Raw genomic sequence first — 10,000 nt, forward strand, 5'->3', positions numbered from 1 at the left:
TTTTGATGTTGGAATGCAAGTAAAGCTTCTCCTCTCCCTCCTCCTCTCACAGACCCTCATCACAGAGACCTGTACGTGAACAGCAGTGATTATTTGGCTCTTCTGAACAGCGAAAGAGCCAATCCAAATGCAACAGGTGAGCACGTTAGCTTAATAACAAAAGCAAAACCTCTTAAAAGCTCTAAAAAGTGCAAACATCAGTATTGTGCTGAGCTGTAGTTGCTCGTGTGTAGCTTAGTGTGGCCACTTTCACACCTCAATTTCAGAGTGGAAGAAAAACTTCCTCAAGATCAAGAAACTGGTGTTGATAGGTGGTCCTGATGACGGCGTGATAACGCCCTGGCAGTCAAGGTGAGGCCACCTTCCGCTCTCCTCACGCACATGTTGACGTCACAAGATTCTTTCTTATTGGGACCCCACAGTTTTATAACAGTATACAGTAAAGCTGAGAATCAGAACAGAGGTCATTGTGTGTGCACGTGCGCGTGCTTGTGGTTGTAATATCGGTGAACTGGAGACACTGCCGTGCACCAGAGGGAACGATATTATTATGCTCTTCTTCTTCTATCATGAAACACTTGTGACAGTTTGTTGCTGGGACTCATCACCCGACTTGTGATGCTCACGTGACGTTTCCTCTTCTTCTTGTGACTTTAGCCAGTTTGGGTTTTATGACAACAACGAGACCGTCATAGAGATGCAGGAACAAGACGTAAGTTGACCTTAAAAGAACGACATTTACAACACATTTGCGTTGTGATCACAGCATGTTGCTTCTATGAGGAAGCAGACGATTAATTCGAAGCAGTCAGATAAGCAAACAGAGAACTGAAACTGTGTCACTAGATCATCAATCTAGCATCAATTCTAGCTTAAAGTAACAGTGAAGCATGTAAAAAAGTTTAAATCTTCTTCTTCTTTGTGTCTTAGTTGTTTTTGAGAGATGTTTTCGGTTTGAAGACGCTGGCGGCTCGTGGGGATCTAATCATCTGTTCTGTTCCTGGGGTCCAGCACGTGTTCTGGCACTCGAATGAGACAGTGTTTCACACGTGCATGGAGAAGTGGCTGGAATAAAATGAGCTCTTTTATAGCACACACACAGATTCACCCTGCCTGGTGTAAAGGGTGGAAACCTCTTCAGGACGTGCTGTCATTTTCAAAATTGGGAGCTCAGCTTTTATTTTCATTGTTCTTTCTGTTTTTGTAGATCAGAGAATATTTTTTGTTTGAAGAGTTGTGTACTTTTTTATGATACAGCAACACCCACTTTTCTGACAGTTAGCATAAAGATGCTCCCGAGGAATGCTAACTAGTTGCTCTGTTTTCATCAGCACCTTATACTTTCTTAAGCAATTTAACGTCTGAATACAACCATTAAGCAAAGATATGGATTTCTTTAGATGTCCCAAGGAATTCGCTGACAGACCCCTGCAGTGATGAGAAAAATTGGATGATAAATGTTCACTCTGAGTTTTGTACAGTTTGTGTACATTAAGCGTATGGATGGATTACGAGAGGTCAGAGGTCAGATATTGCGGTAATATAAATAGACTCCCAGCTCCTTTCCTCTTAAATGTTTTCTTAAATGTGCGCTTCACCAACTAGGCCACATCTATTACATACAAATTGGCCGTATCCTCCTTGAATTATTATTTTTGAATAAGAAATATATGGATTTGAATTCAGACCCCAACAACAGTGAGAATAGCGTTTCCATTATTGTGCTTATTAGTTCTCCTGGACGTATCAAACAACACAACAGTGCCTGAGTGTCGCCCTGCAGACTCGCTGCCCTGCGCCTCCTATGAAGCAGTTATTTATCTTTTACTCTACCATTTATATCTGCATGATCATGTTTGTGTTTTGTCTCTGTTTTATGATCATAAATATTACCCTCCTGATCATTATTACGCAGGGCTTTAAAGCTGTCATAGATTAGGCCTTAATTCTTCCCAACATGCCTCAGTGTTTCACCTCCCATACCGAAGTGCTTTGTTCTACCGTCATTGGTGTTGATGTGGGAGGAACGGAGGAAGCGTGCACAGCTGATTGTTAGCGTTCGCCAGCTCTTCGGGCCATGATGTGCCGTTTTTACCTCCCTTGTGCTTAGATATACGGGGCATTGGTGGCCCTGCTTGTTTCAACCCGTCATCACACAGCTGTTTTTGCAAGAATAGCTCAAGTAATTAAGGCAGTTCTCTACAACACTTAATTAGTGTTGTCATTAAACAGACTCTCATTTAAATTACATTTGTGCTGGTTGCCCTTTCATGAGGTGAAAAGGTTATATTTCCTGTGTTTTCATGGTTGTCTGCTATTTATAGTATATTTCTTAAAAGAAACAAAGGAATTGTCATGAAACAAGACATAAATAACAAGGGAATCCGTTTTTAAAGTAAAATATCAATTGCACAGTGCGTAACCAGAGATGATGTCGACAATGGAATGATTTTAACTTAAAAATTAGAGGCATTACTTTAATACTGATGCATTGTATTTTTTATATTTTTCAGTTTAAATTAATTTCTCTAATTGCATAGTATTGGGATTTAAGGGATTTCATCTGTGTTGAGATTGTCGAGAGTTATTTTTAAAGTTTGTATTATCATTAAATGAAGGAACATTGTGGGATTTTTCCCTAGATCGTTTTAAAACCAAATCTTCTACTCAGAAAATGTCTAAAGTATTATAAATGCCACTGAAATATGTGTTGGGTATAGTCAATTTCTCAATAAAATACATTTTTGACCTTCTTATTTATTCTACTGTCCTTTTATTTGCGGGAAAATAAAATCTAATAACATTTTCTAAATAGAATTTTTGCCTGATATGGTTTCAAGTCATTTTCTTTCTACAAAGTATTTCATAGATATCATAGAGTGAAGTTTATTGTTTGGTTCTTACGTTTACTAAATCAGATTAGCTAAATAATGTTACATCAGACTCCAATTCCCTACATCACTTGCGCAGCGGAAATGACGTCCCACGTTACCGGATATCTGCAAGCGGCGCCCCGAAAAAGCCCTTTTCCGTCTCTGAGAAGTGTGGTACAGAACGGCAGACAGCAGTGAGTGAAAAAAAGGCATATTTGTCCATCCAAAATGTGTTGAAATACAATATTCTTGGAGAAATGTTGTCGCGAAGACTTCCCTTGTACTATGATTGCTAGAAACATGTCCCCTCTTGACCATAATGTTTCGCTAGTTGGGTGTATTCTGTCGTTACGAGCACAAGTTAACATGTCGCTAGCTTGCTAACGCATGTGGATGCGGCGTGTCGATTAGCCACGTACTTCGAGCGCCCAATCCATTTAAAACTTGACAAAATTGAGCTTACGTTCTCATTATTTAGTTTTAGTTTAACTCAATGGAATATGTTATCCCCAATAGTTACACTCTCTTCCGTCCGCATTTGTCATTTGGGCTTCGCTGTTGCTAACGGTGGCTAATGCTACGTGCAGTGGAGCAGGCTTTACGTCGGGCCTGCTGTGTAACTGCGCTTCTGTTTTCTATTCCTCTGGCTCAGTTCAGTGGCTCATTCGATATGCTTTTATTTCAATTCCCAGTGACTGACTGGGACAATACCACGGCCGTGGCTGAGACCCCTGAGATTAAGCTCTTTGGCAAATGGAGCACCGATGATGTCCAGATTAATGACATCTCCCTGCAGGTGAGCAGCTAACGAGAAGGACTTTTCTGCAGGCGTGAGGCAAGAGTCACTCCTGGACATTACTCTGTTGGCCCGGTGTGCTATAGACCTCGCAGAGAAAATGTCTTTGCTTATTCGTTGACTGGATCCTGCCGTAGTCCCGTCAACCACCAGCTCAGATACACTAAGTTTTTAAACTTATAATGTGCTGAAAAGCTGCTTTTGTTTTTGCAAGGACGCCCAATAAGTTATCCACGTTCTCTACAGGATTACATTGCTGTGAAGGAGAAATACGCCAAGTACCTGCCACACTCTGCAGGACGTTATGCTGCCAAACGCTTCCGCAAGGCCCAGTGTCCCATCGTGGAGCGTCTGACCAACTCCATGATGATGCACGGCCGCAACAACGGCAAGAAACTGATGACTGTACGCATTGTCAAGCACGCCTTCGAGATCATCCATCTGCTGACTGGAGAGGTGGGTTCCTGCTCCCAAATCGCTTCCAATAGGGGATTGAACCGCTGGTGGTTCTAGAGAAGGTTGAAATTGGTGGGTTTGTTCTTCTGTTGATGGCATCATGAATATTGAAGCACTTTTTGAGCATGACTGCATCACATTGATGCACTACATGTCCTAGATCTTTTGTGGTTGGGGGGGCTTTATGTGGAATTTCCAGGTGTTGTCATGTGATAAATTGCTTTTTGTTACCAGAATCCCCTCCAGGTCTTGGTCAATGCCATCATCAACAGCGGGCCCCGTGAGGATTCCACCCGTATTGGTCGTGCAGGTACGGTCAGGAGGCAGGCTGTGGATGTGTCCCCCCTCCGGAGAGTCAACCAGGTACAACTTTACACGAAGATTTGATTTATATCCATTTATAGGACTTTGGCTCTTGTTAGTGTTAGATCTTTACGTCCCCTACCTGATGTCCCACAGGCTGAAATAATGTCTCATTTCTCTTCAATTCCTCCATCTGTTCTTATCAACACTTGTTTAGTGACGTGTTGGTTTCCATTATTTCAATAAAACCTATTTTAGAGTAAGAAATCTGTCCCGTGCACCACTCGAGCTCCACAGAATCTTTCACAATAATGGTGTCATTTACATTTCTGCATATAAAATGTACTTTAGTTTTCTGAATGATTCATGGCCTGAAACCAGTGACGAGCAGCGTGCAGCATTATGGGCTGCCAGATCGAGTGGATCATATATGTAAAACTCAGGTTTTTACTGCTGTCTGCCAAGCGAGGCTAGAGTCACGCCTGGACACGCTCCATTGTCCTGGTGTGCTAGAGCGCTCGCAGAGGAAACCTCTTTGCTTATTCATTGGCTGTAGTCTGTTGTGGCCCAGTCAACCACCAGCTCAGAAACACTTTAGATAGGGAGGGGGTCCCCTTGTACTTGCCTTGACCCAACCCTCTGGCTTCTTTAGGCCATCTGGCTGCTGTGCACAGGAGCACGAGAAGCTGCGTTCAGGAACATCAAGACGATTGCAGAGTGTCTGGCCGATGAGCTGATCAATGCAGCCAAGGTGAGCGTCAGACCCCCCAGGTATTCCTGCTGCTCCGTGCGCTCCGACCACATCTAAGTGTTCTGGGTTTTTTCCTGCAGGGCTCATCTAACTCTTACGCGATCAAGAAGAAGGACGAGTTGGAGAGAGTTGCCAAGTCCAACCGTTAAACGCGTTTGCTTTCTAACAAATAAATTTGGACAATTTCCTTGGATGTAATGTGTACTTTTTTGATGCATCGCACTTGAATTATTGTCCACCAACTCCACACGAGCAGGTTTAATGTTAGGCTTTTATTGGTCAAACCATTTTCTGGTAACCTTGATTCTGGACTCGGGTCCAATAAGGAAACCGCTAAAATCCCCAGAATCCCCAGCGTTCGTTAACAGCACCACAGGTTTCCTCCAACTAAAGGAAAACGACTTCAGTCTCCTCGAAGGCCATAAACTTCAGAGGAGCTTCTACCCAGTGATGGACGCTGTAGATGCGTACGTGTTTAAAAGTCATTTATCTCACTTGTGAAAAGGTTCAAATTTAGCAGTTTGAAACTCAAACCTGTGCTATAAAAAAAAAAAAAAAAATCAGCTCTATTTCTATCAAAAAGTGGACAGACTCATCGTGGTGGATTAAACTGGGGGCAGGGCTGGAGGTGTTCATGTTACACTGACGAGTGTTAGAGAGACGTGTGTTTTCTGTTGATGAGGAGGCAGAGGGAGGACAGAGGTGCCCCCAGTTTGGAGGCCTCGCTGCAGGCTGTAGGGAGGAAGGTGTAGTCCTGTAGCTTTTGGAGGACCTGCAGACAGGATACACAAGACGTCACTCGTGCAACATGTACACGCAGGCTGCGTTAAAAGATCCGAAGAGTTGATATTTTGGAACTGACAAAAACACAACTGCTGCAGCTGTTGGCTTATTTTCAGATCCAAGCACGTTATATTAACGTTTCTCAGGTTTGACTTTAATTATGAGCATCTTTCTGCTACTGTTGCGTGGGAATGTCGCCACCTGCTGGGCACCGGTGAGAACACGCGTTCCAGCTGTCCTGGCACTCACCGCGACGCTGTCGGGACATTCCTCCGCGGGTCGGTGGAGCAGGAAGTCCCGACTGGAGGGTCCCTTGATGTAAATGCAGTTTGCTGCCGATTCCTCTGGAACACTCAGCACTTGGTAGTGGTGATCTGTCAGCTGCTCCATCATCTGGAAGGGAAATTGCCATGAAGCGTGCTCCACCCCCACCCAGAGGGCCGTGACAGGGACGTCCAGGAGAGGCTGCTGCCTGTTCACACGGCTGATTCATGAGACAGATGAGGTCAACACACAACTCACCCGCAGTGTTTTCTTGGCTCCGCTGCTGCTGCTGATGATGATGGTGCCTGGACCTCCCATGGAGCAGATGTTTTTCAGGCGGGCTCCCCCGCACACGGGCACCGTGGACACGGTGAAGTCCTGCATGGATCAAGGTGGAAGCCTTGGATGAATCACATCCGGGAGACGGACAAACCTGCTCTGGACGTGTGAACTCTAGTGACACCGGTTCCACCTGAAGGTGGACGCCCACACATGTCTGGAGATCTTGGTTCAGACTCACAAATGTTAAAGATGTTTTGGGTTTCTTATTGCTTTACTCCTATTGGTTAATCATTCCAGCCGTTTAAACTTTAGACTAAGAGTTCAGCATTTTAGGACTTTCTAGGGCTCGTAAGGTCACAGTGCATCAACACACAAGTATAAGTGCACGTGCACGTGCACGTGGGCATTTAAAGAAACACTAAATATTGAGCTGAATGATTGGAAAGCATTTTGAAACACGATACACAGGAAGTGAGTGAACACTGCCTCTTTCATCTCACACATGGCCCAGCCCCCACTAATTCATACCAGACGGGCGTGCACACACACACACGCACACACACACTGTGTGTGAGTTCACACAGCAAAAAGCACTTAGGAGAAGTGGAAAAATCCATGTTCATCATGGATGGATTGGAACGGATTCATGGAACAAAGCTGAGCAGCACCTGCCGTCGTTCACAGCCCCGTTGGTTTCTGTGCTTGACCTAATTACAGCTCTTCAAGCAGATGTTGGGTTAGGGTTAGGGTTAGGGTTAACCCTAACCCTAACCCTAACCCTTTCTCTCTGTCTCATCCCAGAACTGAACCCCCCCAGGCTGAATCTCACCCTGAAAGTGTCCGCCAGCACTTCGGCCCCTCTGCGGTTGGTGTGAGAGGAAATGCCGACGAAGAATTCTCTCCCGGTGAAGAGGATGTCGCTGCCCTCCAGGGTGGCCCCTCCAGAGCTGGCGTCCATCTCCACCACTGTCAGCTTCAGCTCCGACACCACCCTCTTCACCGCCTCCACCTGGGGGGGGGGACACAATCAGCCCATCAAATACATCTGCTGCGTCTGAAGGCTCCAGACAGTCGCCTCAGAAAGACCCTTGATTTGCTCTTTAAAGGTTCCTCCTTCCTCCAGAAGAAATGAAACCAGATTACAAGAGTCAAAGTATTAAACCTAAATACCCTCAGTAGCTTATGAGGGTTAGGGTCAGGTTAGGTACAGGTTAGGGTTCCGTTAGGGTTAAGTTAGGGTCAGGTTAGGTACAGGTTAGGTACAGGTTAGGGTTCCGTTAGGGTCAGGTTAGGTACAGGTTAGGTACAGGTTAGGATTCCGTTAGGGTCAGGTTAGGTACAGGTTAGGTACAGGTTAGGTACAGGTTAGGATTCCGTTAGGGTTCCGTTAGGGTTCCGTTAGGGTCAGGTTAGGGTTCCGTTAGGTACAGGTTAGGGTTCCGTTAGGGTCAGGTTAGGGTCAGGTTAGGGTTCCGTTAGGGTTAAGTTAGGGTCAGGTTAGGGTCAGGGTTCTTTCCACAGGGCTCAAATGAACTGGTAACTGATGCAGACTAAAATATTTGGAGTAGAGAACAGAGGAGTGCGTGTGTGTGTGTGCGTGTGTGTGTGTGCGTGCGTGCGTGTGCGTGTGTGTGTTACTTCGCTGCGCCGCTGCTCTCTGAAGGGCCTGGTGATGAGAGCGGTGCCACCTTGGATGACCGCCAGGTCTTCGATCCTCCAGCTCTCTGGCAGCTCGGGGTCGGGGGGGATCTCAATCAGCTGCAGACCCACCTTCTGCCTCAGGGCACCTGCCAGGCAGCCGAACTGCCGCTGAGCTTTGGCCAGGTCTACTGACACCTCTCCATTCTCATGGCCGTCTCCTGCCACTTTCCCAAAGGTCTCTGGGATGCCACGAACCACAGCATGTGTGAAGCTACCATAGGGGCACATGTTTGCCATGACGTCGCTAATCCGACCGGCTGGACGGTGACTTGGCTGGAAGAGTCGCTGGGCTGGGAGCAGGCAATCAAACTACAGACGCGTGCCCCGAACACTAAACAAAGATGATGAAGATGTTGGGGAGGAAGCTGGAGAGCGTCTTCATCACTTCAGCTGCACAGGCCCAACTGGAAAGTGAAGGAACCCAGCATGAATGAGGGAAGACAGATGAAGAACACTTAGGGTTAGGGTTAGGGTGCAGAAATGGTGGATTTGTGCACTGTCTAAGGTCAACTGTCCCTTTTATCATCTTCTCTGAACATCACAGAGTCAGGCTGTGGTTCCGTGCTGAATATTTCCTAAATGTGCTGCATGACTTATGCAACAAGTGCTGACCTTTCATTGGGTCTGGTCATAAGACCAGAAAGCTTTCCCACTTTCTGTGCCATTACTCAACATCTGTGTCTTTCAGTTCCATTTAAAGCTTATTGTTCCAGTGTTGGAACACAGAACTTTACTGGTGTTCTAACTAAGAACTGGATTATAAACAGGAGAAAACACGCTGCTTGCTGCTGCAGGAGTGCACCGCCCAACACTTCTCCGCTCCTTCCAAAATACTTGTTGGGATGTTGCACGTTTAAACGACCCTCGTCGTGGATAAATAGTTTTAAACAACACACGAGCACCTTTATCTGCTCACCGCTTCTTTATCTTCTCAGATCGGTTCTCTGTTTGTCCTAAATTCCAGCCAGACGTGTTCCCGTTAGTTCCCGTTAGTTCCCGTGATCCACCCGCTCCCTTTTCTCTGCCTTCTTCTGCTAAACAATCTGTGAGTCAAGCTGGCGACAGTAGTCGCGCCCGTTTCCGGTTGTTTCCGAACCTCCCACTGTTAAAGCTCCTGTGAGATGTTTTTCTACCCATCGAATCTGACCCGAAGTGCTTAAGAGACCCGAGACAGTGTTAAGGCGACACTATTCGAGGGTATAAAGATTTACAAACCATTAACTGAGCAGCAGCCCGTGCTCTTATTTTACCAGTCATCTACACAATTTCCGGTTCTTGTATGTAATTGACTTGACGGGCCCATAAACCCCCCACACCCCCGTCATCAGCGTTGGTCTGAATGTCCACAGCTTCTGCTGTATTATCTGTCATTTTCAGTGCTATTATCAGAACCAAAGCCTCTCCAGCAGTTACAGAAGGTTTGTGCAGAAATCTCTTAATTATCAAGTTCTTTCTCAAATAAAAAGTCGATGAAAATCTTCAACACAAAAGCAAAGGGTTCAAATCAAAACACATCAGTTAACTTGAGCTCTTCACATCTGATCAGATCACCAGTGGAGATTGTCTCCTGTCTGTCTGCACACTTTAAACCCAAACTGGGTTCTTTTGTTCCCTCAACCCAAATAAATGAAGCCTGGAGCCTTTTCACAGGATTAAGGGCTTATATGAAAATGAATCCTGCGGGCAGGTCACAGCTTCAGTGTTGGAACCACCACGTCACCTAAACTGGTCACCGTCCTTGGCTATGTCTCGTAGTGGAGGAGAGGAAAGGATGTGTTACATCATCAGGTT

General features: G+C 45.7%; 2 protein-coding genes and 2 non-coding genes across 5 annotated transcripts; 3 read left to right on the forward strand and 1 right to left on the reverse strand.

Annotated features, from left to right (window-relative positions):
* The first annotated feature begins 2,949 nt into the window (after positions 1 to 2,949).
* LOC101061501 (40S ribosomal protein S5) lies at positions 2,950 to 5,373 on the forward strand. The gene is made up of 6 exons (XM_003969272.3): positions 2,950 to 3,067; positions 3,566 to 3,669; positions 3,916 to 4,125; positions 4,360 to 4,488; positions 5,081 to 5,179; positions 5,260 to 5,373. Coding segments are annotated over exons 1-6 (612 nt in total). The 5' UTR covers positions 2,950 to 3,066; the 3' UTR covers positions 5,329 to 5,373.
* Positions 3,703 to 3,835, forward strand: LOC115248146 (small nucleolar RNA SNORA3/SNORA45 family). The gene has a single exon (XR_003887142.1). It is a non-coding gene; the product is annotated as a small nucleolar RNA SNORA3/SNORA45 family (small nucleolar RNA).
* Positions 4,892 to 5,023, forward strand: LOC115248145 (small nucleolar RNA SNORA3/SNORA45 family). Its single transcript, XR_003887141.1, has one exon. It is a non-coding gene; the product is annotated as a small nucleolar RNA SNORA3/SNORA45 family (small nucleolar RNA).
* Positions 5,374 to 5,715: 342 nt separating the features above from the next.
* Positions 5,716 to 9,460, reverse strand: LOC115248142 (N(G),N(G)-dimethylarginine dimethylaminohydrolase 2-like). 2 transcript variants are annotated; one of them, XM_029831764.1, is made up of 6 exons: positions 9,126 to 9,460; positions 8,147 to 8,613; positions 7,338 to 7,517; positions 6,485 to 6,604; positions 6,212 to 6,355; positions 5,716 to 5,951 (listed from the first exon to the last, which is right to left on the reverse strand). In XM_029831764.1, exons 2-6 carry the CDS (start codon positions 8,444 to 8,446, stop codon positions 5,832 to 5,834), a joined length of 864 nt encoding a protein of 287 aa, XP_029687624.1. In that variant the 5' UTR covers positions 8,447 to 8,613; positions 9,126 to 9,460; the 3' UTR covers positions 5,716 to 5,831. The 2 variants fall into 2 exon arrangements, with proteins under 2 accessions (XP_029687624.1, XP_029687625.1); XM_029831765.1 differs by having other exon boundaries at positions 9,112 to 9,460.
* Positions 9,461 to 10,000: the final 540 nt, after the last annotated feature.

This window comes from Takifugu rubripes, unplaced genomic scaffold (genome assembly GCF_901000725.2).
Source record: "Takifugu rubripes unplaced genomic scaffold, fTakRub1.2, whole genome shotgun sequence".
NCBI lineage: Eukaryota > Metazoa > Chordata > Actinopteri > Tetraodontiformes > Tetraodontidae > Takifugu > Takifugu rubripes.

What these genes read in the sequence shown, in the direction of transcription:
- LOC115248142 (XM_029831764.1), bottom strand. Translation starts at nt 8,446, where the DNA reads ATGGCAAACATGTGCCCCTATGGTAGCTTCACACATGCTGTGGTTCGT. An exon ending in GAGAGCAGCGGCGCAGCGAA is followed by an intron (nt 7,518 to 8,146) that starts GTAACACACACA and finishes CCCCCCCCCCAG; the next exon opens with GTGGAGGCGGTGAAGAGGGT. An exon ending in TGCTGGCGGACACTTTCAGG is followed by an intron (nt 6,605 to 7,337) that starts GTGAGATTCAGC and finishes TGATCCATGCAG; the next exon opens with GACTTCACCGTGTCCACGGT.
- LOC101061501 (XM_003969272.3), top strand. An exon ending in TCCATCTGCTGACTGGAGAG is followed by an intron (nt 4,126 to 4,359) that starts GTGGGTTCCTGC and finishes TTTTGTTACCAG; the next exon opens with AATCCCCTCCAGGTCTTGGT. An exon ending in CCCTCCGGAGAGTCAACCAG is followed by an intron (nt 4,489 to 5,080) that starts GTACAACTTTAC and finishes TGGCTTCTTTAG; the next exon opens with GCCATCTGGCTGCTGTGCAC.